Here is a 14,786-nt window from a genome sequence, read left to right on the forward strand (position 1 = left end):
TATGATTTCATAGGAGGATAAGATGTACCAAAATAATAGCCAAACAAGTTTATTAAATTGAATAGATTGTACTAAGTGCTTTAAGAATATTAAAAAAAAATAGATTTGGAAAGGGGTTTAGTTATCAAGGAAGCTTACATGGAAGAAGCAGTACCAGATTTGATCTTTGATGGGGAAAAATTGATTTCATTAAAGGGGCCATTCAAGGAATAGGGGATGGTGGGGGGGCTATTCAAATGCACAGAAGCAGGATGAGACAGAAGTAGATCGAGGGATGGAAAAATTCATTTTGGCTGGAATGTTAAATGTGGGATGAGGAGTACTATGAACTGGAAATGAGTCTGGAAAAGTAGATTGGATCTAGATGTGGTGGGGCCTAAAATGCCGCTCTGAAGAATTTATATTTTTTCCTAGTTTAATAGGAAGCTACTAAAAGAATATTAGTTTATTATGGTCAAAGGGACGATGATGAAATCCTGTATTACGTTGTAAGCAATGTGAATGAAGAGAATTCGTTTCTTTTGGCACATTAATACTTAATTAAACGCACATGAAACAATTTGTTTAGGCCTGTCCACAATCAAGGGACATCTATTTTATTTCCAATTCTTTGCTATTTCAGAAAGTGATTCTAGAATATTTGATTTTTCTTGATTTCCTTGGGGTACAGACCTATCAAAGGGATCTCTGAGTCAAAGGGTATAAAAAATTTAATAATTTTATTAACATAATTTCAAATTGCTTTCCAGAATGGTTAGAAAGATTTATAGTTCCATCAACTGAGTATTAATATACCTGTCTCTCCATAAGCCTTCCAAACATTGATCATTATGATATTTCTTGTCATCTTTGTCATCTTGTCATCTTGTAAACTTCAGAGCTTTTTACATTTCCATTTATCATTTGTAGTTTGCATTCTTCTTTTGAAAACTAATCATGTTCATTGAATATGCTTTGAGGAAGCAAGGGAGCCTATGTGGCAGAGGTAAGGAAGAAGTATAGAACATAAGGTCTTGAGAGCAAGGACTGTTTGTGTTTTTTCCTTGCATTCCCAGGGCTGCTTGCATATAATGAATGATTAAAAAATACTTGTTTATTAACTGAGTCCATATATAGGGGACCAGTTGTGCAATTGTACAGTCTGAAGTGATAGAATGTTGGTTACATGTAATAGCTAATAGGAAGGGAGAATTCATGAAGGGGATAATATGACTTTAGACTATACAGAAGCCTTTGTCTCAATTATGTAGGACCTTAAATGCCAGGCTGAATCTGTTATAATTTATCTTAAAGGTATAAGGCATTAGGGAAACAATGAAGATTTATGAGTAAGGATGTAATATATTTATATGCAACATGATCAAATCTGTGCTTTAAAAAAAAAAGTCAATATGGCAGTAATATGGAAAAGTAATTCACATGAAGAGAGATTGGAAATGGAAAGACCAATTAGGAATCCACTGCAATGGTCTGGATTAGAGGTGAAGGGAGTCTAAATTAGGGGAGAGTCTGGATCAGTAACCAGAAGAGGATAAATTTTAGAGGTAGTTTTTGGGAGGTAGAAAGGACAATACTTAGCAACTTATTTGTTTGAGGATGTTGAGGATTGTTGGAGATGATCCTAAGGTGTAAGTCTAGGTGACTGGAAAGATAATGGTATCCTTAATAGGAATAGGGAAATTTGGGAAATGATGGGTTTGGGAATAGACATGAGAGCCACTTTTGGCTATATTGAATTGGAGGTGCATATGAGGCATGTAGTTAGGAATGCCCATCAGGGAAATTGATAATGTAGGACTAGCATTCAGAAAAAAGAATTAGGGTTGGATATATAAATTTGGGAGTCTGCAGATGATAAGTGAACACATGAGAGTTGATGAAATCAATGAGATAGAAAATCTAGTTAGAGAAGAAGGAAAGAAGCTGGGTAATGTGCACTCTTTTTTATAGCTTTTTATTGACAAAACATATTCATGAGAAATTTTTCAACATTGATTCTTGAAAAAACTTCTGTTGCAACTTTTCCCTTCCTTCCCTCCACCCTCTCCCCTAGATGGCAGGTAGTCCTATACATGTTAAATATGTTAAAGTATATGTTAAATACAATATATATATATATATATGTACATATATATATATACATATCTATATACACACATATTTATACATTTATCTTTCTGCACAAGAAAAATTGGATTTAGAAAGGTAAAAATAACCTGGGAAGAAAAACAAAAATACAAGCAAGCAATAACAGAAAGAGTGTAAATGCCATGTTGTGTGCCACACTCATTTCCCAGTGTTCTTTCGCTGGGTGTAGCTGGTTCTGTTCATTACTGATCAATTGGAACTGATTTAGATCCTCTCAGAATTGATTGTCATACAGTAAGTATTGTTGTTGAAGTTTATAATGATCTCCTGATTCTGCTCATTTTAATTGGCATCGGTTCATGTAAGTCTCTCCAAACCTCTCTGTATTCATCCTATTGGTCATTTCTTATAAAGCAATAATATTCCATAACATTTATATACCATAATTTATTCAGCCATTCTCCAGTTGATGGGCATCCACTCAATTTCCATTTCTAGCCACCATGAAAAGGGCTGCCACAAACATTTTTGCACAAGTGGGTCCCTTTCCCTTTAAGATCTCTTTGGGATAGAAACACTGCTGATCAAAGGGTATGCACAGCTTTACAACTTTTTGGGCATAGTTCCAAATTGCTCTCCAGAATGGCTGGATTCTTTCACAACTCCACCAACAATGCATCAGTGTCCCAGTCTTCCCACATTGCCTCCAACGTAATGTTCACTGTTAATGAGTGAGATGATGAAGCACCCAAAGAAACTGAGAAGCAATAGTTAAGTAGGAGGAGGACCAAGAGAAAGAGTAGCATAATCATTGTTATAGAGATAATTAAAAATTCTTTTAGATTGATTGAATTAAGCCTTTGGTATGAAGGGACTGCAGTCAACTGAAAGGCTAGGTAGTTTTATTTTGTTTTTAAATGGGAGAGAGTGGGTATTTTTGTAGATAGCTAGGAAAGAGCTCATGGATTAGGGCAAACCATCATTGAGTGGGGGAGGGGGGACAGTGGGAGGGGAAAGAGACAGACAGAAAGGGAGACAGACAGGAGAGACATACACACAGAGAGAATGATAATATAAGCAATCTCAGATGAAAGAAGAAATTTCAGTAAGTCAGATGGAAAGAGTTGGGTCATATGGAAGAGTTGGTTTTGGCCGGGGAAAGTGTTAACCTTTCTCAGAGACGATGAGAGTGAAGGATGAAAAAGGATAGAGTAGAAAGGAAGGTTTGAGGACTCTGGAATTATTTAGACACCTTAGGTTTGAAGACCTAGGAAAGTTTTGGAATAGATGATGTGGAGCATGTGATAAAGGGTCAATGAGGGAATAATAATAGAATTGCCTTGTAGCCAAGGGGGGTCTTCTTAGGGCTAACATACTAAATGATATAAGCTGTGAAATTCTTCTTTGAAATTTCAAATACTTATAGATAATTCAAAAGCTTAATGATGTTCATTCCTGCAAAAGTCTGTTTTATTCAGAAAGGATGAGGAATGGAGTATTCTGACTTAAAATGAAGACCTTTTTGAATTTCCATTTTTCTCAGAATTAGAATTTTCCAGTAAAAATCAAAAAGCCTTCAAAAATTTAGTGTTGGAGGAGACAATATATTTGGAGAAATTAAAGCTATGCCCAGTGGTTGTACAATTAGCTGAAGAAAGAGATCCCGGTAGGCTCTGCTGAGGAGAAGAGGCTTCATTTGGGCCTTAAACTGTGGGTAGACCCAAAAGACAAGCAAAGAAGAGGGGGAAGGGCTGTTTTGGGTGGAAGGGATTAATAGCCTGAGGCCAGAAGTGTGATGTTTTGGGGGAGAGGGCAATAAGAAAATCAATGAAATTCTTCTATCCTTAAATGTTTGCAGGAAAAATATTATATGTAGCCTTTCTCCCTTGATACTTTCTATTGTCTGGTTAGCATTCTTCCTTATTGTACAACTTGGCTATGATCCATTCCTTTTTGGAAAAGAAGGGCAGCTGACTTGCTTCAATAAATCACCCTCCAGCGACTTCACACTGCCTTACAAAGATTGGATCCTTCTGCACAACTGGAGAAAAGATAGGAACCAAGTTACAAACTATGGGATTTCTAGGAAATTCTAGAGACAAGTGCCTCTGGAATGCTGAAGCAAGTCCTTCCCCTCCCCCCTCTCCTTGGCTGTCTTCCCTACTGATGAAAAGATAAAAGTATCTTCAGCAGTGGTTCTTAACCTGGGGTCCCTGAACTTTTTTTGTTTGATTGTTTTGCTAACTATTTAAACTTAATCTGTTTCCCGTATTGTATTCTACACATTTAAAAACATTTTCCTGAGAAGGAAGGGGTCACCGGAGACATTAATTGGACTGTCTAGTGGTCCGGGGCACACAAACAATAAGAATCCCCATGGTTAGAATTTAGTTCCCATTTAAAAGGTCATTTTACTAATGACCTTTTCCCGCCAATGACTCTGTGCTTGAGAACCTAGGGCAAAGTGGGACCCCCCACGTTTGGGGCATTGCAATTTAGAAATTACTTTTCACAAATTCAGAGTCCGCGTGGACTCCCGTTCTGTATGGAGGAATTCGGGGCCTGTGAGATCCTACTAAGGGACACTCCAGGGTCAAACGATTCAAGTCTGGACAAGGTGGAGGAATGACAGGTATTGATAGGTGTATTACGATGTTTATCTCTTCGGACTCCCCGCTGCCTCCGCGTAGGCGGTGTGGAAGGAGGTCCTTAATGCACACTTGCTGAATGAAAGATTATCCCGGGGAATAGAATTGGGAGAAAGCTCCTAAGGAAGACTTCGGCATTTCCGCGAAGACCAGGGTCAGAAGCTTGCACACTAGAGAGGCCCGGTGGATAGAAGAGAGGCCCATTACTTTTTTCCCTGCCCCGGCCTCTGTGTGTATCCCCTGGTTCGTGGTCAAAGGGCCCCGCTCGCTGCCCGGGCGCTGCGAGCCGGGAGAGGAGCTCGCGAGCTCGCCCGCAGCGCCCGTCGCCGCCAGCACGGTGACAGCGCGGGCGAACCAGTGTGGAGGCGTGCTCCCCCTTTCCAGCCGGTTCCCGGGCGCCCCTTCTGTGGGCTCCGCCCCCTTGGAACGTTGCAACGTCGGAGCGTTCCACCGGTTGCTACATCGTAGCGAGGGGCGGGGCGCCTGTCAGGGAAGCCGGGCGGGCGGGTTGGGGCTTCGGCTCTGCCGTGCCAGCGCCAGACCCGCCGCCCCGCGCCTTCCCCAGCTCCGCGCCACACTTTGCTCGGCCCCGCGTCTGCTCTCCGGCCCCGGTCCTCGGCTTCCCGCCGTGCCCCTCCGTCCCGCAGTAATGGAATTGCTGTGCTCTGAGGGGGCTCGGCGGACGCCCCGGGCCGGGCCGGACCCCCGGCTACTTGGGGACCATCGCGTCCTGCAAAGCTTGCTCCGCCTAGAGGAGCGCTACGTGCCCCGCGCCTCCTACTTTCAGTGCGTGCAGCGGGAGCTCAAGCCTCACATGCGGAAGATGCTGGCATACTGGATGCTGGAGGTACCGCCCGACAGGACCCCTTTCAGTCCCCCTGCCCCTTTGCCCTCTCCCCCGTCCCTGCTCTGGAAACCCGGGCGGTCTAGATGCTTTGGACCACCGTGACGGCAGCCAACCGGAGTGCTCAGACAGCAGACCCCTCGATCCCCGTATCCTGGCCCTTTGACCCTGGCATCGTGCTTACCCGGTTATGTACTGCCCTCTGCCACCATCCCCAGCCCCCTTCAGCTTCCAAGTTATTTAGTTCCTTGACCCCGCTTATTCCTTTGGAACTAGGATAGCTGCCCCCAGGAGTGATTGGGGCGCAAGGAATATAGTCTTCCACTTCACCCCGTGTCTCCCTTCCCCCTCCCCGAAACCATTCCCTTGGCTGTGCCGCCTCGGGCTCCTCGCCGCCCTCCCCCCAATCCCAGGCTGGTTCCTGTCTCTGGTTGCGGGGTGGGGGTGGGGGGGCGGTTCCGGCAGACAGGGAAATGAAAAGTGCGGGAGGAGGGGGTAGGAGTGTCTCCTCCCTTCCCCGGGTGGGTGTGTGAGGGGGGGGCGGGTCCCCATTCTCCCGCCATCGCGGGTGTCTCTTCCGCCGCGCGCTCTCCTCTCCCCCCCTCTCAGTGAGGGGGCCCGGGACGGGGGAAGGAAAAAGGCTCAATGTGGAGTCACACTGTAGTCTTCCTACTGCTCTCCCAGGGGGCAAGGTCCAGATTCAGATAGACTAAAGGAGGAGCCCTTCAGACCTGACCCACAGGGAAAAGAAAAAGTAGGCAACGCCGAGGAAGTGAGGGACCCCTGGTGGGATGGGGAAGAAGGGGCCCCGATTTGGGAGAGGGTGCTGCCTCCGTCATCGGTTCTTTTGGTCACCCTTTTTTTTTTTTTCCTTTGGCTAGTCCTTTCCGATTCTCCAGCCCCTCTCCTTACCTCCCGAGCCCCTAAACCCCCGCCCCTTTCCTTTCAGCCCCAACAGTCACTGTCCCCTCTCCCCAAGGTGTGTGAGGAGCAGCGATGTGAGGAGGAGGTCTTCCCCCTGGCGATGAACTACCTGGACCGCTACCTGTCTTGTGTCCCTACCCGCAAGTGCCACCTGCAGCTTTTGGGTGCAGTGTGCATGCTGCTGGCCTCCAAACTCCGGGAGACCACACCATTGACCATGGAGAAGCTCTGTATCTACACTGACCACTCCATCACACCCCACCAGCTCCGGGTAACATGCACAGGCACCTCCGCCCCACCTCCACTTCTAGATAGCACACACTTATTTTGTTCATCTTTCTCCTGATTCCCCCTTACACATGGGCAGTTCAGAGGGGAACGTTGCAGCGCCTGTGACTGACCAAACTCTTTGCTACTACTTGTTCTGAGAAGGAACATGGTTGTGGCCATATTCTTTTCTGGCCAGGAAGATCTGGGTTGAGGAAAACTTCAGGACTAGTAGCCAGCAGACAGGATAACCCCAGCACCCACTTCAGCCTGCCCAAGTGAACGCTTCTTTCTGTAGGATTATTCCAATAAGTTGTTGCTTCTTGAGTCTTTTTCAGTGCCAGAAATATATTTCAGGTCTTGTCTTCCCTTGGCCAGTAATCATCCCTCTTCTGAATCTCTCCTTGTCTGTTTAGGTACAAGGAGTTCTTTGCCAGAGTAGTAGCAGGGATTCAAATTAGGAGACCCGAGTTCTAGTTTAACACTAGTTTAGCTGTGAGACTATGGGTAGAGCAATCATTTAACCACTCTGAGCCTCCGTTTCCTCATTTATAAAATGAAGAAATGTACTATTTATGTTTAACAACCTCACAGGATTGTAGGAAGGCTATTTGTTTTGTTTTTTGGTGGAGTAAACCTTAAAGCTATAAAGAAATGTGGAGTTATTCTTATTCCTGCTTCCTCCTTCTTTCAAACCCTCTTCTTTCTCTCTGTTCTTTAGTGAGACCAATTCAATCCAGTAGGGATAGTGACTTTGTGACTTGCAGTTCCCAAGATAGGATTTAGTATTTATAATTTAGATTTGACCTTGTTAGAGAAAAGAAAATCTTCAGAGATTAAAGTAAGAATCTGGAAGTAGGTACAGCATTAATTAAGGCCTAGGATGTTTCATTTCACCCTCTTTCTAAGCCAGGATGAGAAGTCCAGCCCAGTCCTTCATTCCCCACTTTCCTCTCCATATACCTTAGGGACTCTGTCCTCTGCAGAGCTGGTCTAGTGCTAGAGTAAAAAAAAAAAAAAAAACAAAAAAAAAAACCAAAACAACAACAACAACAACAAAAAAAAACTGGGGTGGCCCATTGCCTAAGGTAAGAACAGGGTAGCCCGGGACTAGAGCTGCAGCTGCTTCCGATGTGATAGTGATGCTCCCATTCTGGTGGCCCCTCCCTTTCTGACCACTGATCTTTCATAATTTTGCGGGGGAGAGTTCTGCCATCTCTGTATTTTGGGATGAGGTGCCCTAACCTCTTGCTGGAAACTCTGTGGGTCTGTTCTGATTCCCTCTTGTTTTGACTTGGGGGAGGGGAAGGACTGAAATATTTGGGGAAGAAGAATCTTATTTATCTCAGAAAAGATGAAAATGGTGCATGCTTAGCCCATTTGGATCTAGATGGAGTCATTCAAATCTTGTGGTTAGTGCAGAATAGGGGCATATTGGGGAAGGGAAGGGTTAGTTCATGACCCCTCCAGAGTTGATCTGCTGCCTTTTATCCTGACCCTGGCCCAAGTTCCCAGGGTCAGAGTTTGTATGGAGGAGACCATTTAAGTGCCTACTATTGCACTAATGATTCAAATTATTTGAAATGACTCGCCAAGTCAGCTTGTGGTAGGGGAAAGCAAATTCATTTGGCTCTAGTGAATGGTAGGGGAGAGCAGACTTTCTCTTCTTGGGTCAGGAGACCAAAATCAACAAAATAGAAAGAGGAAATTAGAGTGGAATCAAAGTCAAGAGAGAGCAAAATGGCCTTTTGGGGTAGATGTAATGGTTCTTGCTAAGTCTTCGCTTTTTAGGGAGCCAGTTCCATCCTGGAACAGATTGGTTTTAGAGACATTGCAAGGGTGGAAGAGCTACTTATTCTGTTGAGGTCTTTGGAGATTGTCAGCTTGCAATCAGAGATAACAAGCCACATTTATATAAAGCTTTAATGTTGATAAAGCAGGTAATGTGAATAGTTTCCTTATTTTATAGATGAATAGACTCAGCCAAAGGATGTGACCCAGGTTCACATAGCTAGTGTCAAAACTAGTCTCCTCTGACTTCTTGATGTCCACTACTTTTTCTGTTTTACCATTCTGAGTAGTAATTACAATGATAACTAATATTTATATAGGTCCTGAAGATTTACAAAGCACAAAATGTACGTATATATATGTGTATATGTATGTGTGCTCACAATATACATGTGCATTAATATATATTTGTACACATATAATTTTATTTGGGTAGGGTAAGCAGGATATAGGAAATTGGGATGAGGTCATAAATTTGTCAGAAGAGACAAAAATATTCCCGACTCATACCCCTTTTCCTGAGTAGGGGAGAAGAGTCATGCTAAAATTATCTCTGAAGGCCTAGCCTAGACTCAGACAATGTCAGAGCTGGAAAGGTTATGTGAATCTATCTTTTTCTTACTAGATGAGAATATTTGAGAGGTAGGGAGGTGAAGGACTTGCTGAAAGTTCACCAGGTAAATTAAGGGCACAAAGGTTGGCTAGGACAGTGCTCTTCCCCTCATACAGTATTGCTTTAAGTGAAGTTCTTTTTAGGAGTTCAGCCGCTTTGGGAGTGATTAGGGATTCCAGTTATAAACCTTTCCTGAAAGGGCATTAGATAGCTGCCCTTTCCAGTCCTCCAAAATATTTCTAGTTCTCTAGATTTCAATGTGAGAGAAGAGTCTTCAGGTCAGCACTTCTTTGTAGGGGCCAGAGAGCAACTTTTGGCTTGATTCATTGTAAGCCAGGAAGGTCTTGGCTTGGTGCTATGATGGGGTGGGGATAGAGTGAGGCGTCTTCTAGGCCCAGTTAGGGAATCGGTGAGCTATGGCTAGCTGCCAGGAGGAAGAGGCCTGGAGAGGGGTGGGGGCTGAGGGTGGGAGTGTTGCCATTTCTGTTTCAGTAAGGGGTCAAACCCATAAGTTCTTCCTGAGATAAAAATGGTGAAGAAATCCTTGTGTGCAATTCGGAAATGGGGCCAGAGCTGGGAACACAAGACAAGAGGATTAGGGAGGGGAGGGCAGATGGGAGTGTCTTAACCAAGGGTGTCTTGGTCTGGTCAAAGGGGCCGTCTTTGAGAGGAATTTCCAATGTAAATTCCCCACAGTCCTCTCAAATACTCAAGGACTGTATCCCTGGCAGCAAGCTGGCACGCTTGGTACACAGGAAAGCATTCTGTTTCCTCACCTGGTATCATGCCTGTCTGGAGCTGCTCTGCCCTCTGGCTGTGATGGATGGGTGGTGCCCACCTTTTCTGAGCATGCAGGGTTAGGTTTACTGTTTCTGAAAGCACTGGGGTCTGTTTCCCCTGAGCTCCCCACAGTTGGGATGGTGGTCCTTGTCATCCCTCTGCCCCTCCCTAACCCCCTACCCCCCCAAACCCCACTATGGGGATGTGGGTTGGGTTGGGCAATTGCTCCTTTGAGGAAGCTCAGGGGGCAGCTGGGTTGCTGTGTCATGGGAGGGGTGGCTTTGGGACTATCTTGAGCTGACCTGAGCAATGTCTCATTTCTTCAGAATGCTTGTGGAGCTGGGGGAAGGGATTCAGTGTTCTGCTTCTTTCTGCCTTGCCTGGACCACCATCCATAACCCCCCTCTCTCTCGGAGCTGTGAAGATGTAGGCTCTGAGAAAGCACTCTTCTCCCACAAAGCCTGTCCTGGTACCTCATCTGAGGCATACTCTGCTCTATTCCAAAAATTGCTGCACTTAATAGTGGTGATGAGGCAGTATTTTCCATAAATTGGAGAAGTGCCTCAGAGCTCAGAAAAGCAGCAGGACATACTTGAATCATTTCTACCCTGAGTGAGAACACCAGCATGCCATTATGCAAATGGATTCTGCCAGTCTACCCATATTCCCTAGGTAGAATGCCTAGATTTCTCTTCCTATTCACAGATTAGAATTCCAGTCACTAATTCTTAATCTGCCCTCTTCCCTGACTGCTATTAGGACTGGGAAGTGATTGTCCTGGGGAGGCTTAAGTGGGACCTTGCAGCTGTGATTGCTCACGACTTCCTGGCACTGATTCTGCACCGGCTTCCAGTGCCCCAGGATCGACGGGCATTGGTCAAGAAGCATGCCCAGACCTTTCTGGCCCTCTGTGCTACAGGTAAGGCCTCTTTCCTTTCTCCTATACCAGTGGCCTTCCCTATACCAGTTGGGATTGAAGTAGTTGTGGTTCAGAAGACACCATGGGCTCTTTCAGAATTTGTTTTAGGACTAGATGCTTCACACCACACCTCGTATCATCCTATCTAAACCTTTGTCATCAGAGAGGATTGTTTTTCTCTCACAAAAAAAAAAACCACATTGTCTGATGAGTGCCTGTCTGAGCCTCTAGGGAAGGAGCCCACAGTCTTCCCTCTCTTAAAGCATTTTACATTGCCAAAAGTCCCCATCAGCTACTCTCAAGTTTCTTGTTTTAATTTCACCCATTCTCCTATTTCTGTGAGGCAGGAGAGTGTTTGTTTGCTAGGGGTAGCTGGTGGCTTGGTTCCTGTGATCTCCTAGATCCTTCACTCCCCGCAAAGAACCCTCACCCCCATTCTCTTCCTAGATTACACTTTTGCCATGTATCCACCCTCCATGATCGCAACTGGCAGCATTGGAGCTGCCGTGCAAGGCTTGGCTGCCTGCCCCTTATCTTCGGATGAGCTGACAGAGCTGCTGGCAGGCATCACAGGCACTGACGTGGTGAGTGCCAGGAAACAGAGGTGGGGGCTATAGTTCAGTGATTCCCCCATCAGACCAGTGCCAGAAGTGATGGTGAGTGGTGTTCTTAGAGCAGCCAGTAGGGGGAGATGCCTTTCAGACAGCCAGGGTCTTCCACTTTGCTATGTCCAAATAGATAACTTCATCTCTTTTCCCCAGGAAGAATTTGAGGCTTCAGATCTCCTGCCCTGTCTTGAGGAAAAAACCCAAGTGGCCCAGTTTTCAGGGTGAAAGGCCCGCTCTCTGTTATTGTCCCTCCTTGCCAGGAACTGTGATGAAAGGAGGAGAGTAGTACACTACTCTTGCTTGCCACATCCTCTTGTCAGTTTCTGAGAATTGGTGGCAGATTCCTGGGGATGGGCTGTGGCTTAAGTCAGCCCTGTTTCCCCTCCTCCCACCCACCACGTTCAAATGTGGTAATAATTAATAACAATAATACAATAGGAATTTATATAGCATGCTTTATATACATTTTTCCTTTTGATTCTCAAAATTACTCTTTAGGGTAAATGTTTTTATTCTCATTTTGGAGATAAACTGAGGCTGAGAAGTTAGGTGACTTGGAAATGGTCACACAACTAGTAAGAGTCAGAGCCGGATTACAAATCTAGGTCTGGATTTGCAGTCAGGATTATTGATTGAAATTTACTAGCTGTGACCAAAGACAAGTCAGTTAGCCATTTTAAGCTTCAGTCTACTCATCAGTAAAATGAATACATACCTCAGACCAAACTTAGAGTTGCTGTGTGGCTCACTTTTGCAAAACACTGAAAAATATTTTGCAAATGTTATAAAGTGCTACATGTCAGTTACTATTATTTACTACACATAATTCTCATTTCACTCCCCCCCCCCCATCAGACATAGCAAATGGGAATACATAGGAGAAAGCTTTCCCCTTGTACTCTTCCCAATCAGCTTATCATTTACCCTTCTTACCTGTTCTCTTGTCTTCATCCTAATTCCAGGACTGCCTGCGTGCATGCCAGGAGCAGATTGAAGCCGCTCTAAGGGAGAGCCTGCGGGAGGCTGCCCAGGACACAGCAGTTACAGTCCCCAAAGCTCCAGAATATTCTGGAAACCAGGAGCCTAATCAGACCAGCACCCCAACAGAAGTCACAGCCGTTCACTTGTAACTCCTCCCCCATTCTTCCCCATCCCTTCTCGTGGGCCACACAAGAATGGAAGGAACAGCAAAGATGGTCAACCCAGCCCAATCCCAACCCCAGCCCAGCCTCTGCTCTGAGAATCAACTTTACCATCAGCTGGATGTCTGGGCCCAGGGTGCCATGGCTCTTGCTGAGCCAAAGAGTTTGAGAGGGGGCTAATTTTGCCCCATGTATGGGCCTGCCCAGTTGTTGAGATAGGGAGTTAGCCAAGCTCTTCCCTCTCAATTTGTTTTTGCCAGTTCCTCTGCCAGTAGTTTGAGCAGAACAAGCCAAAATTGTTTAGTTGGCTCTTTCCTCCCCTAAAAGGTATTATCTTCTTACCTTCTACCCCTCTGGGGGTATTTGCATTTACACATGAAGACTTAATTCCAACCCCCCCCCCTTGTCCTTGGAGAAAGAAATTGGGATGGGGGGGGTGGAAATCTTCCCTATATTCTTTTGGTGCAGCATAAAGCTAGCCCTGAGGAAGAGAAAGGCTCAGGCCTCATTCTTGGGGAGATTTGAACCTGTAGCCACATTTTTCTTGAATGGCTTCCTGCTCAGCTTGCCAGGTGTGCACTCTGATGTCAAGTCAGTGATAAGGGGTGGAGGGAAGGCTCCAATGGATTAATTTATTATGACAAGGCGCAACAAAGTGCTCAGAATACAACTTAGGAGGGAAGAGGGGAGCCTTCCTCTGCCCTCTAGAAAGTGACATTTTTGGTTGATGTGCCTCCTCCCACCTTCCTCCCATTTCATCCCCCCCTAATTTGGCTGGAAAGACTTAAGTGCCAAAGATGCTGCTACAGCCTTTGGGGGGGGGGGGGGAGTGAGAGGAGAGGGGCTACAAATCCCAGGGCTAAAGGCAAAGATGGATGGACGCTATAAGTAATTAAGCCTCTTCCAGGAGAGGGAGGCAGACCCTGTTCTCTGCACAGGTGTCCTTGAGGCCACAACTTTGGTACAATAGGGGCACCCCAGGGTCTTCAGGTTACCTGAATAAAGATTCTGGATTAGATCAAGCATCCCGCCTCTTTCATATACTAATTAGCCAGGGGAGGGGTTGGGAAGAGTGTGGTCTGCTTTGGATAGGGGTCCAAGGAGTGGGCAGGGAGAAAAGCAATAAGTTTCATTATTCAAGAAGTGCCATGGATGCTGAAAGAATTTCAGACTGAATTTTCTTTCACAAGGGGTTCCCACTTCTTGCCATACTTGTCTGGCACTTGAATTGTTTACATAGTAGTCCACAGGTCCAAAGATCAACAGACTCCCTTTTAACCCTAATCCACCAAGTTTCTTGGGAAAAGGCTCTATCTACAGAATATGTTCTTAAGTGAACTCAGTTCCACTCCTACTGAGATCTTCAGATTCTTCAGTTAGGACAGGAAAGGCTATTAAAGTTTAGGCCATACTTAATAACCTGGTGTATTTAGATCTCTTATCTTTCAAAAATCTCCAAATTAATAATTTCCAATTGCCTACAACCTAAAAAAGGGAAGATTCAGAGAAACCTCTCCTAAGCAAACTTTAAGAGTTGAGGAAGAATCTAGCCTTGCCTTGATGGCAAATTTATTGCCACTTCAATCAAGACAGTAGTTTGAAAAACATCTTGGGGATTTAGTGGCCTTACAAATTCAATATGGATCAGCTAGTGTGATGTGATGGTCAAGAAAGTTGATATGGTCTTGGCCTGTGTGAAAAGCAAAGTTCCTAAGGTTAAGGATGCACCAGTGTCTCCATACTTGGGTTCTGATTAACTTCATCTGCAGTTATGTGTTTAGAGGTAGAAAGCATCTGGGGGTCTCCAGGATTCTGAAGAGCTTTAGACTACATGTGATATACAACTGGTTGAAATAACTAGGGATGTTTAAAGTGGAGAAAACTGAGACTTGGGAAAATATTCAAACATGCAATTCTCTGCAACTCCTACTAGTTCTTGGGGTTAAATATAACAAGTCCAATACTGCCCTTTAAAATAATGGAAATTATGTTTATCCTGAAAAAGAACCAAGAAGGTGGCAAAGAGTTATCTTCAAAGTACTTAAAGGGCTATTATATGGAAGAAAGATTAGACTTACTGCTTGGCTCACAGTACAATAGGTGGAAGCCACAAAGAGACAAATTTAAAGTATGTGTCTCGAGGGGGAAGAGGCTGACCAGAA

The 14,786-nt window shown here is 44.9% G+C and overlaps 1 protein-coding gene across 5 annotated transcripts in view; it reads left to right on the forward strand.

The window, feature by feature from the left end:
* The window catches only part of CCND3 (cyclin D3), a 119,041-nt gene extending 105,395 nt beyond the window's left edge, over positions 1 to 13,646 (forward strand). The window contains exons 1-5 of one of the 5 annotated variants that reach the window (XM_074310941.1): positions 5,205 to 5,583; positions 6,560 to 6,775; positions 10,715 to 10,874; positions 11,322 to 11,458; positions 12,445 to 13,646. In XM_074310941.1, coding sequence (XP_074167042.1) covers positions 5,386 to 5,583; positions 6,560 to 6,775; positions 10,715 to 10,874; positions 11,322 to 11,458; positions 12,445 to 12,612 — 879 coding nt within the window. In that variant the 5' untranslated portion in view covers positions 5,205 to 5,385 and the 3' untranslated portion in view covers positions 12,613 to 13,646. Of the gene's footprint in view, positions 1 to 5,204; positions 5,584 to 6,160; positions 6,335 to 6,529; positions 6,776 to 10,714; positions 10,875 to 11,321; positions 11,459 to 12,444 lie in introns of those variants that run through there. The other 4 variants (XM_074310939.1, XM_074310942.1, XM_074310943.1 and 1 more) reach the window with 4 other exon arrangements.
* Positions 13,647 to 14,786: the final 1,140 nt, after the last annotated feature.

This window comes from Sminthopsis crassicaudata, chromosome 4 (assembly GCF_048593235.1).
Source record: "Sminthopsis crassicaudata isolate SCR6 chromosome 4, ASM4859323v1, whole genome shotgun sequence".
In the NCBI taxonomy this organism is placed as follows: Eukaryota; Metazoa; Chordata; class Mammalia; order Dasyuromorphia; family Dasyuridae; genus Sminthopsis; species Sminthopsis crassicaudata.